This window comes from Myxocyprinus asiaticus, chromosome 33 (genome assembly GCF_019703515.2).
Source record: "Myxocyprinus asiaticus isolate MX2 ecotype Aquarium Trade chromosome 33, UBuf_Myxa_2, whole genome shotgun sequence".
Taxonomy (NCBI): Eukaryota; Metazoa; Chordata; class Actinopteri; order Cypriniformes; family Catostomidae; genus Myxocyprinus; species Myxocyprinus asiaticus.
Window position 1 is genome coordinate 8,824,418 of NC_059376.1, and position 21,124 is coordinate 8,845,541.

General features: G+C 48.2%; 1 protein-coding gene across 1 annotated transcript in view; it reads left to right on the forward strand.

The window, feature by feature from the left end:
• The window catches only part of LOC127424219 (FERM domain-containing protein 3-like), a 142,305-nt gene that overhangs the window by 72,338 nt on the left and 48,843 nt on the right, over window positions 1–21,124 (forward strand). Inside the window, exon 10 of the mRNA XM_051669206.1 lies at window positions 19,508–19,596. Coding sequence (XP_051525166.1) covers window positions 19,508–19,596 — 89 coding nt within the window. The remainder of the gene's footprint in view (window positions 1–19,507; window positions 19,597–21,124) is intronic.

A 21,124-nucleotide genomic window follows, 5' to 3' on the forward strand; every position in this document is an offset into this window, starting at 1 on the left:
CACCACAGATGTGTAAGTCTTTCTTTCTTCTGCAGAACTCAAATTAAGATTTTTAGAAGAATTTCCCTGATGAAGGCCTACGTGCTGAAACGCGTTGGTTTGTGTTATTCATTTTAAGTCAAATAAAGTTTATTTGCTGTATTTCTCTGCGCCATTCTGCAGAACACAAACAAGGATTTTTATAAGAATATTTCAGCTCTGTAGGTTCATGCAATACAAGTGAAAAGTGGCCAGAACTCTGAAGGTCCCAAAAGCATGTAAAGGCAGCATAAAAATAATCCATACAACTCCAGTGGTTAAATCCATGTCTTCTGAAGCGATATGATAGGTGTGGGTGAGAAACAGATCAATATTTAAGTCCTTTTTCACCATAAATCTCCACCTTTGCCCAGCCCAGACCAGTTGGTGGCGATATTCACGCAGAATGCCAATCGCCAAAAAACAAAACAGGAATGTGGAAGTAAAGTAATTTATAGTAAAACATTACTTAAATATTGATCTATTTTTCACCCACACCTGTCATATTACTTCAGAAGAAATGGATTAAACCACTGGAGTTGTATGGTTTAATGCTGCCTTTATGTGCTTTATGGAGCTTCAAAGTTCTGTCCACTTGCATTGTGAGGACCTACAGAGCTGAAAAATTCTTCTACAAATCTTTATTTGTGTTCTGCAGATGAAAGAAAGTCATACACATCTGGGATGGCATGAGGGTGAATAAATGATGAGAGAATTTACATTTTTAGGTGAACTATTCCTTTGAATATATAGCTAAATACTAATTTAAATTATTTATACACAGGAAAACCAATTAAACGGTATTTTTTATTATCTGTTATACAATTATCTGTCACCCACTCGACGTTGTGTCGATGTAGTGACACTAGGGGTCACTCTTGGGAGCCCGAGACACCTCTGGTCTTTGATAAAAGGCCAATGAAAATTGGCGAGTGGTATTTGCATGCAACTCCCCCGGACATACGGGTATAAAAGGAGCTGGTATGCAACCACTCATTCAGATTTTCTCTTCGGAGCCGAACGGTCATGCTCATTGAGCTGAATTTCTACTGTTCATTCACCTCTGCTGGATCTGATGGCGCATTTCAGCGGCTTCTCCCTCCTCTGCACTGGTGCACTGTAGAGAACGCCCCTGGACGCTTCGGCAGAGAAAAGAGAGTATATTTTCTGAAAGTTTATTTCTCTAAAAGAGTATATTTCTCTAAAAGAGCGGCACACACGGAACGTCTTTTTAAAGACGCGTCTTTTTAAAGATGCCTTTCCGTTTGTGTGTTATTCCTGGTTGCGGTCGTTATCTCTCAACTTCGGATGGTCATGATCGCTGTCTTTCGTGTCTGGGCGCGACCCACACGGAGGCAGCGTTCGTGGATGGTTCATGTTCTCACTGCGAGAACATGACCATGGCAACATTGCGGTCGCGCCTTGCTTTCGTAAGAAAGCAATTTGGGGACCCCAATGGGATCACCTCCGCCGGGTATCCCCCGCAGACCTCCCATTCCCCAGCACACTCGTCTCTGCCCCAGTCGGGCTTCCGGATGAGTCTGGCCTCTTGTTCGGAGCCCGCGAAGATGATGAGCTCTCGAGCACGGCATCGGAGAGCAGACTTGTCCAGTCAGACGCAGAAATCTCAGCTGGGCTCCCCCCTTCAGGGACGATTGCCCCTGAACCCTCGAGGCTCGATGATTGGTTCCTGGGCTCGTACCGCCGCTCAAAGCAGCCACGCCCCGCTCCAGTGCCTTTCTTCCCGGAAGTGCACGGGGAGCTGATGAAATCGCGTGGGGAACCTTTTACTGCCCGGTTCCGATTCCTCAGTTCCCCCGCCCTCACTACCCTCGATGGCGGGGCGGCCAGGGGCTATACAGCGATTCCCCCGGTGGATAAGGAGCTCACAGTGCACCTATTCCCGCAGAGCGCCACCACCTGGCACGGAAGCCCAAAGCTCCCGTCCAAGCCCTGTAGGTTCACATCGTCCCTGACGGCTGAAGCCTACAGCGCTGCTGTACAAGACACCTCTGCCCTGCATGCCATGGCTCTCCTGCAGGTCCACCAAGCCAAGGCGCTAAAAGAACTGCACAAGGGTAGTTCTGCCCCAGATCTGATACAGGAACTGCGCTCGGCGACCGACCTCGCTCTCCGAGTGACGGAGGTCACGGCGCGGTCTCTCGTGCAGGACAATGTCCACATTAGTGGTCCAGGAGCACCACCTTTGGCTCAACCTGGTCGTGATGGGTGAGGCCGACAAGACACGGTTCCTTGCTGCCCCCATTTCCCAGGCTGCCCTATTTGGCGACTCCGTCGAGGTCTTTGCCCAGCAGTTCTCGACGGTGAAGCAGCAGACGGAGGCTATCTGTCATATCCTGCCCCGGCATGGCTCAAGATCCCGCACCCCATCTGCTCGTCGCCAAGGGCGTCCCCCTGCGGTGACTGCACCGGCTCCGGCCCTTTGGCCCGGCCCTGGCGTGGAGCAGTCGGCCGCTAAGAATCCAAGGAGGTCATCAAAGCGCCCCTGAGACGGGCGACCCAGGGTCAAAGAAACCCACTCGTCTGGAGCTGGTAAGAAGACCACTCCATCTCCCGGTGGAGGGCCGGGTGGAGAATCTTTTGTTGTCTTTTTGTTTGATTTCGCCACATGCCCAAGTGGCTGCAGTACCCAACAGTTCAGCAAAAGACCGGTTTCCTTCTTCCCTGGGTCACATAGCCAGTGTGCACGGTTGTCATCATGACTACCGTCCACGGGTTTTCCCTTGCAGGATTGGCACTCCAGCGGTGGTCTACCTGCCCCTGAGCACCCAGCTGTGGCACACATCCGCCCCCGATGTGACAGTCTCCACGGGTTATGAGGACAGGCCTCTTCCTCCCCCATCCCAGGCTGTTACGGGGGTGGTCACAAGGAGCCAGGTATGTGCTTCGATGTCCCTAGACTCAGCACGGCCACGACGTGGTGTGGCACCTCGAGCTCCACCCTGCCGCGAGGCCCCACCTGCCGGTACGTCCGACGACATTGTCCCCTTGGTCCCCCTTGCGCGGAACTTGGATGTGTGGCTTGCGCTTTCCAATCCGCCGCTATGGCTGGTCCGTACCGTCTGACTCGGCTACGCCATTCAGTTCGCCAGGCGCCCGCCCAGGTTCAGCGGTATCAACTTCACCTTGGTGAAGGACGAAAACGCTGTTACCTTGCGCGCGGAGATCGCTGCCCTCCTACGGAAGGGCGTGATAGAACCTGTCCCTCCTGCCGAGATGAAGAAGGGGTTTTACAGCCCCTACTTCATCATACCGAAAAACGTGGTGGGTTTCGGCCAATCTTGGACCTGCGAGTACTGAACCGGGCTTTACACAGACTTCCGTTCAAGATGCTGACGCAAAAACGCATTCTGGCGAGTGTCCGGCGTCAAGATTGGTTCGCGGTGGTAGATCTGAAGGACGCGTACTTCCACGTCTTGATTCTACCTCGACACAGACCCTTCCTGCGGTTTGCATTCGAGGGTCAGGAGTATCAGTACAAGGTCCTCCCTTTCAGCCTGTTCTTGTCCCCTTGCATCTTCACGAAGGTCGCAGAGGCAGCCCTTGCCCCGTTAAGGGAAGTGGGCATTCACATTCTTAACTATCTCGATGACTGGCTAATCCTAGCTCACTATTGGGACATGTTGGCGCACACAGGGACTTGGTGCTCTCACACCTCAGCCGACTACAGCTTCGGGTCAACTGGGAAAAGAGCATCTCTTTCCTTGATTTGGAGTTGGACTCAGTCTCTTTGACAGCGTGCCTCACGAACGAGCACGCCCAGTCGGTGCTGGCCTGTTTGAAGGCATTCAAACAGAAAACAGCGGTTCCACTGAAACTTTTTCAGAGGCTCCAGGGGCATATGGCATCCTCAGCGGAGGCCACCCTGCTCGGGTTGATGCATATGAGACCACTTCAGCACTGGCTTCAGACTCCAGTCCTGAGATGGGCATGGCACCACGGGACACATCACGTGGGCATCACGCCGGTGTGTCACCGTCTTTTCAGCCCTTGGACCAACCTCTCGTTTCTACGGGCAGATGTTCAACGGGCTGGGGCGCTGTTTGCAATGGGCATGCAGCCACCGGCTTGTGGATGGGCCCGCGACTGCATTGGCACATCAACTGCCTCGAGTTGTTGGCAATTCTGCTCACCCTGCGGAGGTTTCGGCTGTTGTTCCAGGGCAAGCACTTGTTAGTTTGGACAGACAACACAGCAACGGTAGCATATGTCAACCTCCAAGATGGTCTGCGCTCTCGTTGTATGTCACAACTCACCCACCATCTCCTCCTCTGGAGCCAGCAGCACTTCAAGTCCTGTGAGCCACTCACATCCCGGGCAACCTCAACACTACAGTGGACGTGCTGTGACGGTAGGTTACCCTCAGGGGAGAGTGGAGGTTCCACACTCAGGTAACCTTAACCCTAACCCTCAGGTGGTCCAGCAGATTTGGTGTCGATTCGGGCAGGCACAGATGGACCTGTTTGCCTCCCAAGAATCCTCCCACTGCCCGCTCTGGTACGCCCTGACCGAGGCACCCCTCGGCATAGACGCGCTGGCACACAGCTGGCCCCTGGCCAGCGCAAATATGTGTTTCCCCCAGTGTGCCTACTTGCACAGACTCTGTACAAGGTCAGGGAAGACGAGGAGCAGGTCGTCCTGGTAGCACCCTACTGGCCCACCCAGACGTTGTTCTCGGACCTCACGTTCCTCACGACAGCCCCTCCCGGCAAATTCCCCTGAAGAAGGACCTTCTTTCTCAGGGATGGGGCACCATCTGTCACCCGCGACCAGACCTCTGGAATCTCCATGTCTGGCCCGTGGACGGGATGCAGAAGACCTAAGCAGTCTACCTCCCGCGGTGGTAGACACGATCACTCAAGCTAGGGCCCCCTCTACGAGGCACCTGTATGCCTTTAAGTGGCATCTTCTTCCCGTCGGGAAGACCCCCAGAGATGCGCAGTCGGATCAGTGCTTTCCTTCCTGCAGGAGAGGTTGGAAGGGAGGCTGTCCCCTTCCACCTTGAAGGTGTACGTTGCCGCCATAGCAGCACACAATGACACAGTCGACAGTAAGTCCTTAGGGAAGCACGACCTGATCATCAGGTTCCTGAGAGGAGCTAGGAGGCTGAATCCCTCCAAACCGTGCCTCGTTCCCTCATGGGACCTCTCTGTAGTTCTTCAGAGTCTACAGAGAGCCCCCTTTGAGCCTTTGCAGTCAGCTGAGCTTAAGGCACTCTCCTTGAAGATTGCCCTCTTGACTGTGCTCACTTCCATCAAGAGGGTAGGAGACCTGCAAGCATTCTCTGTCAGCGAAACGTGCCTGGAGTTTTGTCCGGGCTACTCTCACGTGATCCTGAGACCCTGACCGGCTATGTGCCCAAGGTTCCCATGACCCCTTTTAGGGATCAGGTGGTGAACCTGCGAGCGCTGCCCCAGGAGGAAGCAGACTCAGCCCTGCGTTGCTGTGTCCGGTGCGCACTTTACGCATCTATTTGGATCGTACGCAGAGCTTTAGGATCTCCGAGCAGCTCTTTGTCTGCTTTGGTACACAGCGGAAAGGAAGCGCTGTCTCCAAGCAGAGGATCGGCCACTGTCTCATTGACGCAATAGCTATGGCATATCACGCCCAGGACGTGCTGCCCCTGGTAGGGCTATGAGCCCATTCTACCAGGGGTGTAGCGGCCTCCTGGGCCCTGGCCAGGGGTGCCTCTCTAACAGACATTTACAGAGCAGCGGGCTGGGCAACACCCAACACCTTCGCAAGGTTCTACAACCTCCGGGTGGAAGGTAGTGGCACGAAATACAAGCGGATAAGCCCGGGATAGCCGGCCGGGTGTATCGTTTGTACCTAGCGCCTTTCACCTCCTCTGAGCTGAAGACATGCGCCATTAATTCCCAGTAGTGTTCACAAACTATGTTCCCTGGTTGACTTCCTCCGAGCCCTGTGGTAGTCGAGCTTTCAGAGAGACTCACTGCTGTCCCAGTACATGTGCTAACTAAAAGCCTGGGGTAGGTGCACCGCATGTGGCGGTTCCCTGTAAGGTAACCCCATGGGATGTATATCTTCCACTAATTCGTTTCCCTGTTGGCAAACTGCGTCTTCCTTGGGCAGAGCCCCTCTGCCACAGTATCCATGTTTGTAGTAACTCCTCCCCCGTTGGGTAGGATCTACCTTGAGACTCTCCACATGGTCGGCAAGACCATGTGACGTATTTTTCCACTTAAATATCCCCCCCTCTCTTTGGGCGAGGTGTGGTCTCGGGGGCCCAGTCGGATAATCCCTTTTCTTTTTTAGGGAGTGGAAAAAAAGAAGGGGAAAAGAGGCCACGACTGGGTTAGCCTGTCTCTATCTTTTGGGTAGTCGACTTGTCCCCAAAGGGCCGTTCGACACTCATAACTATGTTGGGGGAGGTTACGTGTCGACCTGGTGTGCTGGCTACGAGGCACACAGTGGTCTGCCCGTCACATACCGCCAGTTCACGTAACACATTTCAGCCAGTTGTGGCGTTTCGTATAGGGACCCCTAGTGTCACTACATCGACACAATGTCGAGTGAGTGACAGATAGGGAACGTCCTGGTTACTTGTGTAACCTCCGTTCCCTGATGGAGGGAACGAGACATTGTGTCCCTCCTGCCACAATGCTGAACTACCCGCTGAAATGTCCGGACCTTGTCTCGGCTCCTCAGCATAAAACCTGAATGAGTGGTTGCATACCAGCTCCTTTTATACCCGTATGTCCGGGGGAGTGGCATGCAAATACCACTCGCCAATTTTCATTGGCCTTTTATCAAAGACCAGAGGTGACTCGGGCTCCCAAGAGTGACCCCTAGTGTCACTACATCGACACAACGTCTCATTCCCTCCATCAGGGAACGGAGGATACGCAAGTAACCAGGACGTTCACCTACCCATCTTCATTCAGATCTCAGATTATTATTATTCTGTCAGTACAGATAAATTCAGCTGCTTGTGCTTGTCATTCTGTTTGTGTCTCCCACTTTAAATTTAGTTTTACATGTGCTTCTGTCTTTTCTCTGTGTGCACTTCCATTGCTGGTGAGTAAACATACACCATGGCCATTATATTATATCTCATGAATTATTATTATTATCAGTTTAAGACCTATATATCTGCCCTGATTTGAATCAGACTTTAGTTGTAGTGCCCAACATTGAGTATTCATAAGAATTTCATGAGCAACGTACAGCACTGTCTATTAGGGCTGCAGAATTATGACAAAAATTATAATAAACTAATTATAATAATCATTTTCATATAATATATAATATATAATTATAATCTAATTAATGATTTCCATTGATATTAGCAATAAATATACAATATATAAATATGAATCATAATATAATTAATTATTTCCCTTGATATTGGTAATCATTTATTTTAATTAATAGAATTTACATTGAAAAAAATACTTCTGCCAAAGATACACGAAAGAAAGAAAATCAAACGGATTTGGAATGACACGAGGGTGAATAAATGATGACATCATTTTCAGTTTTAGGTATGCTATCCTAAATTTTGCGAGGGCTGCTTATGAAATTTTGTACATCTTATGATGGGCATGAGACTAAAGTGTTCTTTGATGTGTAGACCTGTATGTGTGTGTTAATTAATTGTTAATTCTGTAACTACACTATCGTATGTTTGGGTCACCATCCTTGCAGTTTCTGGGTTGATACTGTATATGTGTACAGGGAGGATCATTGTGTTCTGTTCTCAAATACATCCCTTCTGCATGTTCACACACACTAGAACAGAACATGCGAGTGTGTGCTTATACCGGACTTGTGTTTCATACACAAGCACTCATCTGTTTGTGATACACATGGTTCTTCACAGAATTGTGCTTTACTGAGAGTTTGAGCAATAGCTGACCTGTTCCCCTCCTAAAATCTCACACAGTGATTTCTTCAATAGTGGTGTTTGCTTAGGCAAGCATCACTATTATTTTTGCTCATTCTTAGGGTTAAGATTATTTAAAAACCCAGAAGTATTATATTTTGCTGCGTAACATGTCACATACCATTTGTGCTCTGGATGACGAATGATACCTCAAATCATATGGCTTGTTGAGGAGAGGTGTGTGATTACTTTTTTAAGTGATCAGACTTGCTGTTTTTGCTGCCAGACAAGTTATAAATTAATCCCATACATAGTTTACAGAGACGAGAATATCATAAGCTGTTTTTCCACCATCGAGCCAAACATTTCTGAGCTCGGTATGGAACGGTTATAGTAGCATTTTCACTTGAGCACAGTTCGGCATGGCACAATTATAAACCGTTCTCGGCACGGAATTCTCGGCATGGTTAGCTAACCATACTCAACCGTTCTCAAGCGTGCTGGTAGAATGTCTTTAGTACGTGGCGACTCGTTTAGTGTAACTTCATGATTTTATTATGATGGTTTAACTAGTATTGTACACTACATTTATTTTACTATACGCCTTTTTCGTCAGGGACGTAGATTACTAGCTCATTTAAACTCCAAATACATCTATATATTTTCATATACTATTTTCATATAATATTTTGTCAATAAATATCCTTTTCAGCCAGTCTTGGAGCTTTTACCTCTCTGCATGTTCCCTTGTGGCAAACACAAGCCCTCAGCAAATGATGATAAAACTGGAATATGCAATCATCCTCCAGAGGATGCTGCCCTCTCTCCAGTGTTTACCTCTCATGGTATTGCCAAAAGATGGATCTGTTATGTACCACAGAGGAAAAAGAAACCTTAATCATGCCAGCTGGCCTGGATCGGCACGGAATGGTACGGTTTTGCGATGAGAAATGTTCGGCCCAATGGTGGAAAAGTGGCTATAGAGACTTGGGGTGGACAAGAAACTATATGGCAACACCCCAGCAACCACCCAGTGCACCCAAGCAAGCAAATAGCAACTCCCTAGCAACAAGTCACAACATCCTAGTATTGTGGTGGAGCATGACACATACTTCTTCAGAAAATGACAATAACTAGTTTTTTTTTAATAAAAGAAAATACTCCGTCAAGCATCACCCGCATCTTGTATTCAGGGTTCGTTTACTGCAGGATACTCGCCCCAAGATTACCATTCCTTTCTCATTCACTCATTCTCTTACCATACTCTGATAACCTACAATTGTTACCTAATTTCTAATTCATTTAACCCATAACATTTTCTTTCGTCAGTGTACATTAATTTGTCAGGTAAATTTAGTCTAAAATTGACATTTTTTAATTGAATAAAAGTCAGTTATTTTATTAGATATCACATGAAGCACATTTTCTACTTAAGGGGTTTTCAAACTGTGACCCGGGGATTAGCTTTCAGAATTAAATAAGAGGTAAATAAAAAAAAAATCTCCTGAAACTTTTCTAAGACCCAGTTTCCACCTGGTATTATGATGCGTCTCGGGTGATCCGATCACAAGTTGTCAGGCGAGACACATCACTGTTCACACCTGGTCATTTTAATGTGTCTACTGTGACCACTTGTGTTCTGATTTGGAGGGGTGGGACTCTGTTTCATGACGACATACATCAATCACTATGTCAGTGTGTGTAACAGTTCAAGGATGAGAAAGGAGGAGGCAGGAACTGGCTGAACAGTCAATGTAAAGTTTAATGATATAAATTAATTTAAAACCAACATAAACAAACATGCAACGCGGCCACGTGTGTCTCTCTCTCTCGAACCGGCATCTCCGGCTGCCCCTAATCTCGCTCTCCCGCTGATCAGCTGATTGAGCGCTGGCCATGCTCCATCATGGCCTGACCACGCCCTGCTCCTTGTCACACTCTTCCCCTGCCCAGTTCAGGCCGGGGCGCCACCGGTCTGACTAATTCCCCCCATCTCTGGGGGGGGAAGACGCAGTCCTTCCGGTCGTTCTATCAGCCGGGGATCCACCCTGCCTCTTGTGAATCTGGGGGGAGAGACGAGGGGAGGCGTGGGGAGAGGGAAAGGGTGAGCGGAGACACAGAGAGAGAGGAGAGAGAGAGAAGAAAGTGCCTGCCGGCTCCCGGACGCGCTGTCGCCCAGTTCTCAACCGCTCCTCCGCCCTCTGGCAGACGGCAGCGAGTCCTCTGGCCCCTGGCGGATGGAATCCCTCCTCCCCTTCTCGGCAGACGGCCGCAGTTCCTCTGGCTCTCGGCGGCCGGCAGCGACCCCTCCATCCCCAGGCAGATGGCCGCGGCTGCTCCCCTAGCAGATGGCAGCGGTGAAGACTCCGCGATAGAGCATCCCTCCTCCCTCCCGGGTTTCGGCACCACTGTAACAGTTCAAGGATGGCAAGGAGGAGGCGGTAACCGGCTGAACAGTCAACATAAAGTTTAGTGATATAAATTAACTTAAAACCAACATAAACAAACATGCAACGCGGCCGCGTGCGTCTCTCTCTCTTCAACCAGTGTCTCCGGCCGCCCCTTATCTCACTCTCCCACTGATCAGCTGATTCAGCGCCAGCCATGCTCCATCACGGCCCGGCCACACCCTCCTCCTCATCACAGTGTGTTACTGCATGATAATAAACCACAACAAAGTCGGAAAAGACAAAGAAAACGTGAAACAAAAACGGTGCGCTATTTCTCCCAGATGCTTCTGAAATTTTATCTAAGCACAAAAGCAACATTTAGAGCAGAATTGTCTATTATTTTAGTGGATTGCCTGTATTAAAGGAGCTTCAGATGTTAATGCTTCTCATAAGTGTTCCTGCAAGTTGATTTCAAACACACTGAAGAAGATTAGAGAAGTTCTTATGCTTGTGTAGCTTTTTAAATTTTCCAGATCGGATGGTTATTTTCTTTTAAAGCCGCTCGTAACCATCAAAGTTTAAACTCTTGATTTAGCACAGTGGTTGATTGACAGGTGAGGGGAGATGCTCCGCTGCTGCCGAGACGCAAACAGGATAGATTAGCGTTTACACATCAAATGTGTTGTAGTTACATGCGTTTTTTGACCACATTCATATGTGGTTTTTGTGATCCGATCACAAAACGTTTTAGACCCCGTTTAGACCTGTATTTAGCACTGACCTCATGTGATTGGCTCACCCGAAACACATCTTAATATCAGGTGTAAACGGGGTGTAAGTGTTCATCTCTCCTGTCTTGCAGTATACATACGTTTAAGGATAGCGTGTACTTCTGTTGTATCTGTCTAGCTATTCTCTGTAAAGCTGCTTTGGAACAAGATTGCCAGTACTGGATAGATTACTTAATTTGCATTCTGCTAATGATTACAGATTACATGACTAAAATTGCAATCACTAAAGTAATCTCTTGGATTATATTTTTTAGATAATTTGATCTGATTATTTTTGGATTACTTTTACCCAAATTACATACCCGCCGCCTTGTGGACGGACCCGCGGCTGCATTGGCACATCAACTGCCTCGAATAGCTGGCAATTTTGCTCGCCCTGCAGAGGTTCTGGCCGTTGATCCAGGGCAAGCATGTGTTAGTTCGGACAGACAACACGGCAACGGTAGCATATCAAATCAAATCAAATCAAATCACTTTATTGTCACACAGCCATATACACAAGTGCAATGGTGTGTGAAATTCTTGGGTGCAGTTCCGATCAACATAGCAGTCGTGACAGTGATGAGACATATACCAATTTACAATAACATCAAATTAACACAGCACAATTTAAACATCTGTTATACATAATTACACTCAACTTAAAACATCACATTAACACAACACAATTTAAGCATCTGTTATACATAATTACACAACTTAAAACATCAAATTAACACAACACAATTTAAACATCTGTTATACACATAATTACACTCAACAATATACAAATAATAACATACACTGTACAGTATACAATATGCTGTTTTTGTTTTTTTGTTTTTTACTATATAGATACTATATAGATACACATTATTCAATAAAAATGAAAAATTAAAATATATATATAAAAAAGTATATATATATATATATATATATATATATATATATATATATATATATATATATATATATTATATATATATAGAATGTACAGTATTGTACTGTATTGACATTCAGGCTGTCGGTTGATAGTCAGTTGTTAAGAGAGACATAATATAATAACATTAATATAATTTATGACAGTCCGGTGTGAGATAAAAGAGTAATAAAGTGCAGGGCTGATGTATTTTGATCGTGGGAGATCAAGAGTTCAGAAGTCTGATTGCTTGGGGGAAGAAGCTGTCATGGAGTCGGCTGGTGCGGGTCCTGATGCTGCGATACCGCCTACCTGATGGTAGCAGTGAGAACAGCCCATGGCTCGGGTGGCTGGAGTCTCTGATGATCCTCCGAGCTTTTTTCACACACCGCCTTGTATATATTTCCTGGAGGGAGGGAAGCTCACCTCTGATGATGTGTTTGGCAGTTCGCACCACCCTTTGCAGTGCTTTGCGGTTGTGGGCGGTGCTATTGCCGTACCAGGCGGAGATACAGCCAGTCAGGATGCTCTCCACAGTGCAGGTGTAGAACCGTGTGAGGATGTGGCGGTTCATTCCAAACTTCCTCAGCCGTCTCAGGAAGAAGAGGCGCTGATGAGCCTTCTTCACAACGACTTCAGTGTGGATGGACCATGTGAGTTCCTCAGTGATGTGGACACCCAGGAACTTGAAGCTGCTGACTCTCTCCACTGGTGCTCCGTCACATATGTCAACCGCCAAGGTGGTTTGCACTCTCGTTGTATGTTACAACTCACCCGCCATCTCCTCCTCTGGAGTCAGCAGCACCTCAAGTCTCTGTGAGCCACTCACATCCCGGATGACCTCAACACTGCAGCGGACGCGCTGTCACGGCAGGTTACCCTCAGGGGAGAGTGGAGACTCCACCCTCAGGTGGTCCAGCTGATCTGGAGTCGATTCGGACAGGCACAGGTAGACCTGTTCGCCTCCCAAGAATCCTCCCACTGCTCGCCTTGGTATGCCCTGACTGAGGCACCTCTCAGCATAGACGCGCTGGCACACAGCTGGCCCCCTGGCCTGCGCAAATATGCATTTCCCCCAGTGAGCCTACTTGCACAGACTCTGTGCAAGGTCAGGGAGGACGAGGAGCAGGTCATCCTGGTAGCACCCTACTGGCCCACCCAGACGTGGTTCTCGGACCTCACGCTCCTCGCGACAGCCCCCCCCCGGCTAATTCCCCTGAGGAAGGACCTTCTTTCTCAGGGACGGGGCACCATCTGGCACCCACGACTAGAGCTCTGGAATCTCCATGTCTGGCCCCTGGATGGGATGCGGTGGTAGACACGATCACTCAGGCTAGGGCCCCCTCTACGAGGCGCCTATATGCCTTTTAAAACAGCAAAACGTGCCTGGAGTTTGGTCCGAGATACTCTCACGTGATCTTGAGACCCCGACCGGGCTATGTGCCCATGGTTCCCACGACCTCTTTTAGGGACCAGGTGGTGAACCTGCGAGCGCAGCCCCAGGAGGAGGCAGACCCAGCCCTGTTGTTGCGGTGTCTGGTGCGCGCTTTACGCATCTATTTGGATCGCACGCAGAGCTTTAGGATCTCTGAGCATCTCTTTGTCGTCTTTGGTGCACAGCAGAAAGGAAGCACTGTCTCCAAGCAGAAGATCGCCCACTGGCTCATTGACGCCATAGCTATGGCATATCATGCCCAGGACGTGCCGCCCCCGGTAGGGCTACGAGCTTATTCTACCATGGGTGTAGCGGCCTCCTGGGACCTGGCCAGGGGTGCCTCTCTAACAGACATTTGCAGAGCAACGGGCTGGGCAACACCTATGTGAGGTTCTACAACCTCCGGGTAGAACCGGTTTCATCCCGGGTAGTGGCACGCAATACAAGCGGATAAGCCCGGGATAGCCAGCCGGGTGTATCGCTTGCACATAGTGCCTTTCACCTCCTCTGAGATGAAGACATGCACCATTAACTTCCAGTAGTGTTTCCACAGTTGTCTGCCCATCACACACCGCCAGTTCACGTATCACAGTTCAGCCAGTTGCGGCGTTTCGTATAGGGACCCCTAGTGTCACTACATCGACACAACGTCGACTGAGTGACAGATAGGGAACGTCCTGGTTACTTGTGTAACCTCCGTTCCCTGATGGAGAGAACGAGACGTTGTGTCGATGTAGTGACACTAGGGGTCACTCTTGGGAGCCGGAAACACCTCTGGTCTTTGATAAAAGGCCAATGAAAATTGGTGAGTGGTATTTGCATACCACTCCCCCGGACATACGGGTATAAAAGGAGCTGGTATGCAACCACTCATTCAGGTTTTGTGCTGAGGAGCCGAGACAAGGTCCCGGCCATTTCAGCAGGTAGTTCAGCGTTGTGGCAGGAGGGACACAACATTTCATTCTCTCCATCAGGGAACGGAGGTTACGCAAGTCAACGATACTGAGTCCAACTCCAAGCCGAGAAAAGAGATGCTCTGAACCAGGAGGAGCTTGCTCTTTTCCCAGTTGACCCGAAGCCCTAGTCGGCTGAGGTGTGAGAGCACTAGGTCCCTGTATGCACACAACACATACCAAGAGTGAGCTAGGATTAGCCAATTGTCGAGATAGTTGAGGATGCGAATGCCCACTTCCCTTAGCGGGGCAAGGGCTGCCTCTGCGACCTTCGTGAAGATGCGAGGGGACAAGGATAGGCCGAAAGGGAGGACCTTGTACTGATACGCCCAACCCTCGAATGCAAACCGCAGGAAGGGTCTGTGTCGAGGTAGAATCAAGACATGAAAGTACGCATCCTTCAGGTCTACCGCCGCAAACCAATCTTGATGCCGGACGCTCGCTAGAATGCGTTTTTGCATCAGCATCTTGAACGGGAGTCTGTGTAAAGCCCGGTTCAATACTCGCAGGTCCAAGATTGGCTGCAACCCACCGCCTTTCTTTGGTACAATGAAGTAGGGGCTGTAAAACCCCCTCTTCATCTCTACCAGAGAGACAGCTCTATCACATCCTTCCGCAGGAGGGTAGTGATCTCCGTGCGCAAGGCAGCGGCGTTTTCGCTCTTCACCAAGATGAAGTGGATACCTGGCAAACTGAATCGTGTAGCCGAGTCAGATGGTCTGGACCAGCCATTGCGATGGGTTGGAAAGCGCAAGCCACATGTCCAATCTCCGGGCGACAGGGATCAAAGGGACAATCTTGTTGGACATACCGGCGGGTGGGGCCTCACGGCGGGGCGGCGCCTGAGGTGCCACGCCGTGTCATGGCTGTGCTGAGTTTATGGACATCGAAGCACTTACCTGGCTCCTTGTGACCACCCCTGGTACAGCCTGGGATGGGGTAGGAAGAAGCCTGTCCTCGTGACCCGTGGAGACTGTCACATCGGGGGCAGATTTGTGCCACAGCTGAGCACGCAGGGGCAGGAAGACGAACCTGCAAAAATGGAATGGTGGATAGTGGTCGTGATGACGGCTGTGCACACCGGGTATGTGACCCAGGGAACAAGGAAACCACTCTTGCTGAACTCTTGGGTACCGCAGCCACTTGGGCATGCGGCGCAATTAAATGCAAAGGTAACAAAAGATTCTCCTCCCGGCCCTCCACTGGGGGATGGAGTGGTGGCCGACTGTGAGACGGGTGGCATCTGCTTCCTGTGGTGGGCTCCATGCCTGGGCTGGGCCGCAGGGGTGGGCTGCAGTGGAGCCGGTGCAGTAACCGCAGGGGGACGCTCCTGGACCACCGAGGTGGACATCGCCCACCCAAGAGACCGCGCCATGACCTTCGTTGCCCAGAGAGCGAGGTCGGTCACCAAGCGCAGCTCCTGCATCAATCCCGGGGTGGAACAACCCTCGTGCAGTTCCTTTAGCGCCTTGGCTTGTGGACTTGCAGGAGAGCCATGGCATGCAGGGCGGAGGCAGCTTGTCCAGCGGCACCGTAGGCTTTGGCCGTCAGGGACGACATAAACCTACAGGCCTTGGATGGGAGCTTTGGGCGCCCACGCCAGGTGGCGGCGCTCTGCGGGCATAGGTGCACCGCGAGCGCCTTATCCACTGGGGGGATTGCAGAATAGCCCTTGGCCGCCATACCATCGAGGGTAGTGAGGGCAGGGGAGCTGAAAGATTGGGACCGGGCAGTAAAAGGTGCCTCCCACGACCTTGTCAGGTCCTCGTGCACTTCCGGGAAGAAAGGAACTGGGGCGGGCGTGGCTGTGAGCGGCGCTGCGAGCCCAGGAACCAATCATCGAGCCGCGAGGGTTCAGGGGAGAGCGGAGGGTTCCACTCTAGCCCGATGCTCGCGGCTGAACCAGGAAAGCATGTCCGTCATCTCCGCGTCAGCCTGTGACTGGGCGACCGCACCCGAAGGGAGGAGCCCAGCTGAAGCTTCCGCATCTGACTGGATGAGCCCGCTCTCCGATGCTGCGCTCGAGAGCTCATCACCTTCGCGGGCTCCAAATAAGAGGTCGAACTCGCCGTGAAACGAGCCGGCTGACTCATCCGGAAGCTCGATCGGGGCAGATGAGCATGCTGGAGAATGGGAGGTCCGTGGGGGGATACCAGGTGGAGGTGGTCCCATTGGAGTCCCCAAATCGCCCCCAGTGCTAGCCGCGCTGTCCTCATACCCGTGGGTAGAAGGACCGAGGCGGGGAGCCTCTGGGGTGTCTTGCTTTCTTACGAAGGCAAGCCGCGACTGCATCGTTGCCATGGACATGTTCTCACAATGAGTACATGACCCATCCACGAATGCTGTCTCCATGTGGGCAGCACCCAGACATGAAAGGCAGTGATCGTGGCCGTCAGAAGGCGAGAGATAACGACTGCAACCAGGAATAACACACAAACGGAAAGGCATTTTTAAAAAGACGCGTCTTTAAAAAGACGTTCCGTGTGTGCCGCTCTTTTAGAGAAATATACTCTTTTATTTCTGCCGAAGCACCCAGGGGTGTTCTCTGCAGTGCACCAGTGCAGAGGGGGGAGAAGCCGCTGAAATGCGCTGTCAGATCCAGTAGATGTGAATGAACAGCCGTGGGAATTCAGCTCAGTGAGCATCGACCGTTCTGCTCCGAAGAGAAAATCTGAATGAGTGGTTGCATACCAGCTCCTTTTATACCCATATGTCCGGGGGAGTGGTATGCAAATACCACTCGCCAATTTTCATTGGCCTTTTATCAAAGACCAGAGGTGTTTCGGGCTCCCAAGAGTGACCCCTAGTGTCACTACATTGACACAACGTCGAGTGAGTGACAGATAGGGAAACATATATTTTCAAATAATAAAATCTCACATTTAAGTCAAACAAAAATAATCAAACTGTCACTGCCTGTATATGCGCTCTGCCCAGGCAGGTTCACATTTCCGTGAGGCAACAAACGCAAGTATTGTCATGGTTTAAAATCAAATGGCATTGAACTTCTCTAAATATTGTAAAAAAAATTTAATTCTTTTTAACTGTACTTGGTGTCTAAAAATGCAGCAATCCTGGCAAGACGCCGAAAGAAAAAACATTGAGATTCAGCGCAACAGTCAAACACATCATCCAGTGTGTGTTAACATTATGTAGAAAAACAGCTCAGATGAACACAAAAACATGTTTGAACAGCCCCTAACTCACCCTATACTTGAACAACTGACCCAAACCGTAAAACCTGGTGGTCTGTCGGAACTTGTCGAATTTGGGTCAGGTTGAAGACCTGTATTGCATGTATAGAATAACCATATAGTGATTTTGGTATTCGAATAGTGGCCCGTTGAAAGGGTAACTGAATATCGGCTATCCCTGCACATCCCTAGTAAAAATATAATCTTACATGGAAAATGCATCCTCCGAGTCTTGCTCACCATTGTTTGTGTTCTTGATTACTTCCTGGTTTCCATGGGACAAGAACCCGTGTCTCTGGGGCTGTTCACGTAACATGCTATAGGTAACGCCAGAGGGAAAGGTGAATATGTTTAATTTGATGCAAAAATGTCTGATGGGGATGGCACTTTTCAGTTATGTAGCTAAATGAGGTTGATTTCAGGGTGCATGAACATTTGGAAGCAGCATGTCGATTTCTCAAGAGATCATGGTGCATAAGTCAGTATTCTTGTATACCTGTGTTCATCTCTATGTACCAAGAATATTTTTTTTGAAAAAAAAAAAAAAAAAAACTCTTTGTTTTTTCCCGTGACAGAGTTGAACTATTGAGCTTGACAAGGCAAATATAATAAAAGAATACTCTCTTACCATAGATTTAGGACTACTTTGACATTTTGCTTGGTTTTAATGATGTGACTTTAGTGTTGAGTAGTATTGCAGTGGGCAGCAGTCTGATGGTAAACGGCCTGGAAGTGGTTTGTATTGATTTCTGTGTGGATTCACTGTTCTGCTTAGAACTCTATCTATTGATTGCTGTCTCGGATTACATGACACACAGAGTTAATGGAACTCGTTCTCTTGACAGTCCTGTTGTTCACAGCTCTTTATCAGGCCCCATATATATTTCTGTCACATTGGCCTAACAAATATTCACCTCTGCATCAGTCTTGAGCATATAATCCAGCACATATATTTGCTTGGATCAGGCTGGCACATAGTTCCGTCTCCGGTTTTACACATTCACCCCACTGTAATCTCAACCCTGACTCAGTCTTGTCAAATGGAGTACCGGTAATCCCATTTATATCGACCTAGTCGAAAACGTAATAAACGCTTTAAATTTCCCAACATTGTACAATAACTCTGATGACTTCATCCAAATATACATGAGTCTTAATAAAAAAAATATAGAATTTAAAAATGGATAGTTCTTGCTCTGATGAATCAAGCATGTTGGACATACTGCTGCTGTACAATTAGACATACACATAAACCCGTTGAACCAGTTCTAGCCATATGGTGCTGGGGAGGAGGAGGGTTTCAGGGAGAAACTGTCTCAGTGCACTGCATTGAAACTAACTTACCGCAAACAGCTGAATGCCACTGTGTTACTTGGTGAAAGAATTGCTTATTGTGATTATTATTATTACTAAAATAAGTAATTAATTATAGTATGTAGCATTTTGGTCTTTTATTATACAGCTGTTATCATTTTGTTGCGCTTATAACAACACACCATGTTCTGTGATCTAGTCACTGTAAAACACAGCCTCTCTTGGTTTATTGTTTTAGTACACTGATGTACTGTATGTCCTTGTTAAACATATTACACTATGTTCAGTGTGAATAGAAGGTTTCTCAGTGTTGTGTACATTGTGTACATTTTGGCTAACTGGCTGGCTTACTGTGCTTTTATAATGTTATATTGATTCCACACTCTCATATTCCCATAAGCCACCCAGCTGCCTGCAAATTCACTCAACGGCCATCACTCTCACTAATATGCACACAGATTTGGGTCAGCATTTTGTTCAGCTCTCATTATTTATGACACTGTGCTCAGATTCCATCTCTGTGTAGTTTATGGAACTTCTTTATGTCCTTTCCTGCTTTACACCCCTATTCCCTTAAGCTAATTATTGGTAACTCTGCTAATATTCCACACTTCCATTAACCTTCCTCTCTATTCGTTTCTCTGTAGAAGAAACTGGTTCTGACATTCCACACCACCACACCAGCAGCCTGTAAACACCTGTGGAAATGTGCTGTGGAAAATCAGGCATTTTACAAGTGAGAGTCATGCTTTAATCTCTCTCTCTCTCTCTCTCTTTCTCTCTCTCTCTCTCTGTATTTGAAAAGGTTAGTACTGAACTTTCAAGAAATAATATTTTCCCACCTCATATCCAAAGTACCAGGGCCGTAATCTCCATAGACATTAGGGTCCCACAAAAGGGGGATGTTTCCCAATATTCAGATTATCGTTGAACAAATATAGTTTTTTCAGTGGCTGATTAAACATGTAGTTACAGTATAGCCTTTCAAAGCTCCAATAGTTATTTCTCACCCTAACCCTTAAGCTCATTATTTTAACCCTGTCACAGTAAGTTTGGAATTTATATGCAGTTGTGCTCAAAAGTTTGCATACCCTTGGAGAATTGGTAATATATATACCATTTTTAAAGAAAACATGAGTGAGCAGCCAAAACACATTTATTTTATTTCTTATGGGATTCATATTCAACTGTAGGTTATAACAGAATGGCACAATCATAAAACAAAACATGGCAACAAAGAAAAAACTGAAATGACCCCTGTTCAAAAGTCTGCATACCCTTAGTTCTTAATACTGTGTATTGCCCCCTTTAGCATCAATGACAGCGTGCAGTCTTTTGTAATAGTTGTCTATGAGGCCCCAAATTCTTGCAGGTTATATAGCTGCCCATTCGTCTTGGCAAAATGCCTCCAGGTCATGCAAAGTCTTTGGTCATCTTGCATGAACCACATGTTTGAGATCTCCCCAGAGTGGCTCGATGATATTAAGGTCAGGAGGCTGTGATGGCCACTCCAGAACCTTCAACTTTTTCTGCTATAACCACTGGAGGGTCAATTTGGCCTTGTGCTTAGGGTCATTGTCGTGCTGGAAAGTCCAAGATCGTCCCATGCGCAGCTTTCGTGCAGAAGAATGCAAATTGTCTGCCAGTATTTTCTGATAACATGCTGAATTCATCTTGCCATCAATTTTCACAAGATTCCCCGTGCCTTTAGAGCTCACACACCTCCAAAACATCAGTGAGCCACCACCATGCTTCACAGTGGGGATGGTATTCTTTTCACTATAGGCCTTGTTGACCCCTCTCCAAACATAGCGCTTTTGGTTGTGACCATAAAGCTCTATTTTGGTCTCGTCACTCCAAATTACAGTGTGCCATAAGCTGTGAGGCATGTCAAGGTGTTGTCGGGCATATCGTAACTGGGCTTTTTTGTGGCATTGGCGCAGTAAAGGCTTCTTTCTGTCAACTCGACCATGCAGCTCATTTTTTTTCAAGTATCGTCGTATTGTGCTCCTTGAAACAACCACACTGTCTTTTTCCAGAGCAGCCTGTATTTCTCCTGAGGTTACCTATGGGTTTTTCTTTGTATCCCGAACAATTCTTCTGGCAGTTGTGGCTGAAATCTTTCTTGGTCTACCTGACCTTGGCTTGGTATCAAGAGATCCCCGAATTTTCCACTTCTTAATAAGTGATTGAACAGTACTGACTGGCATTTTCAAGGCTTTGAATATCTTTTTATATCCTTTTCCATCTTTATAAACTTCCAT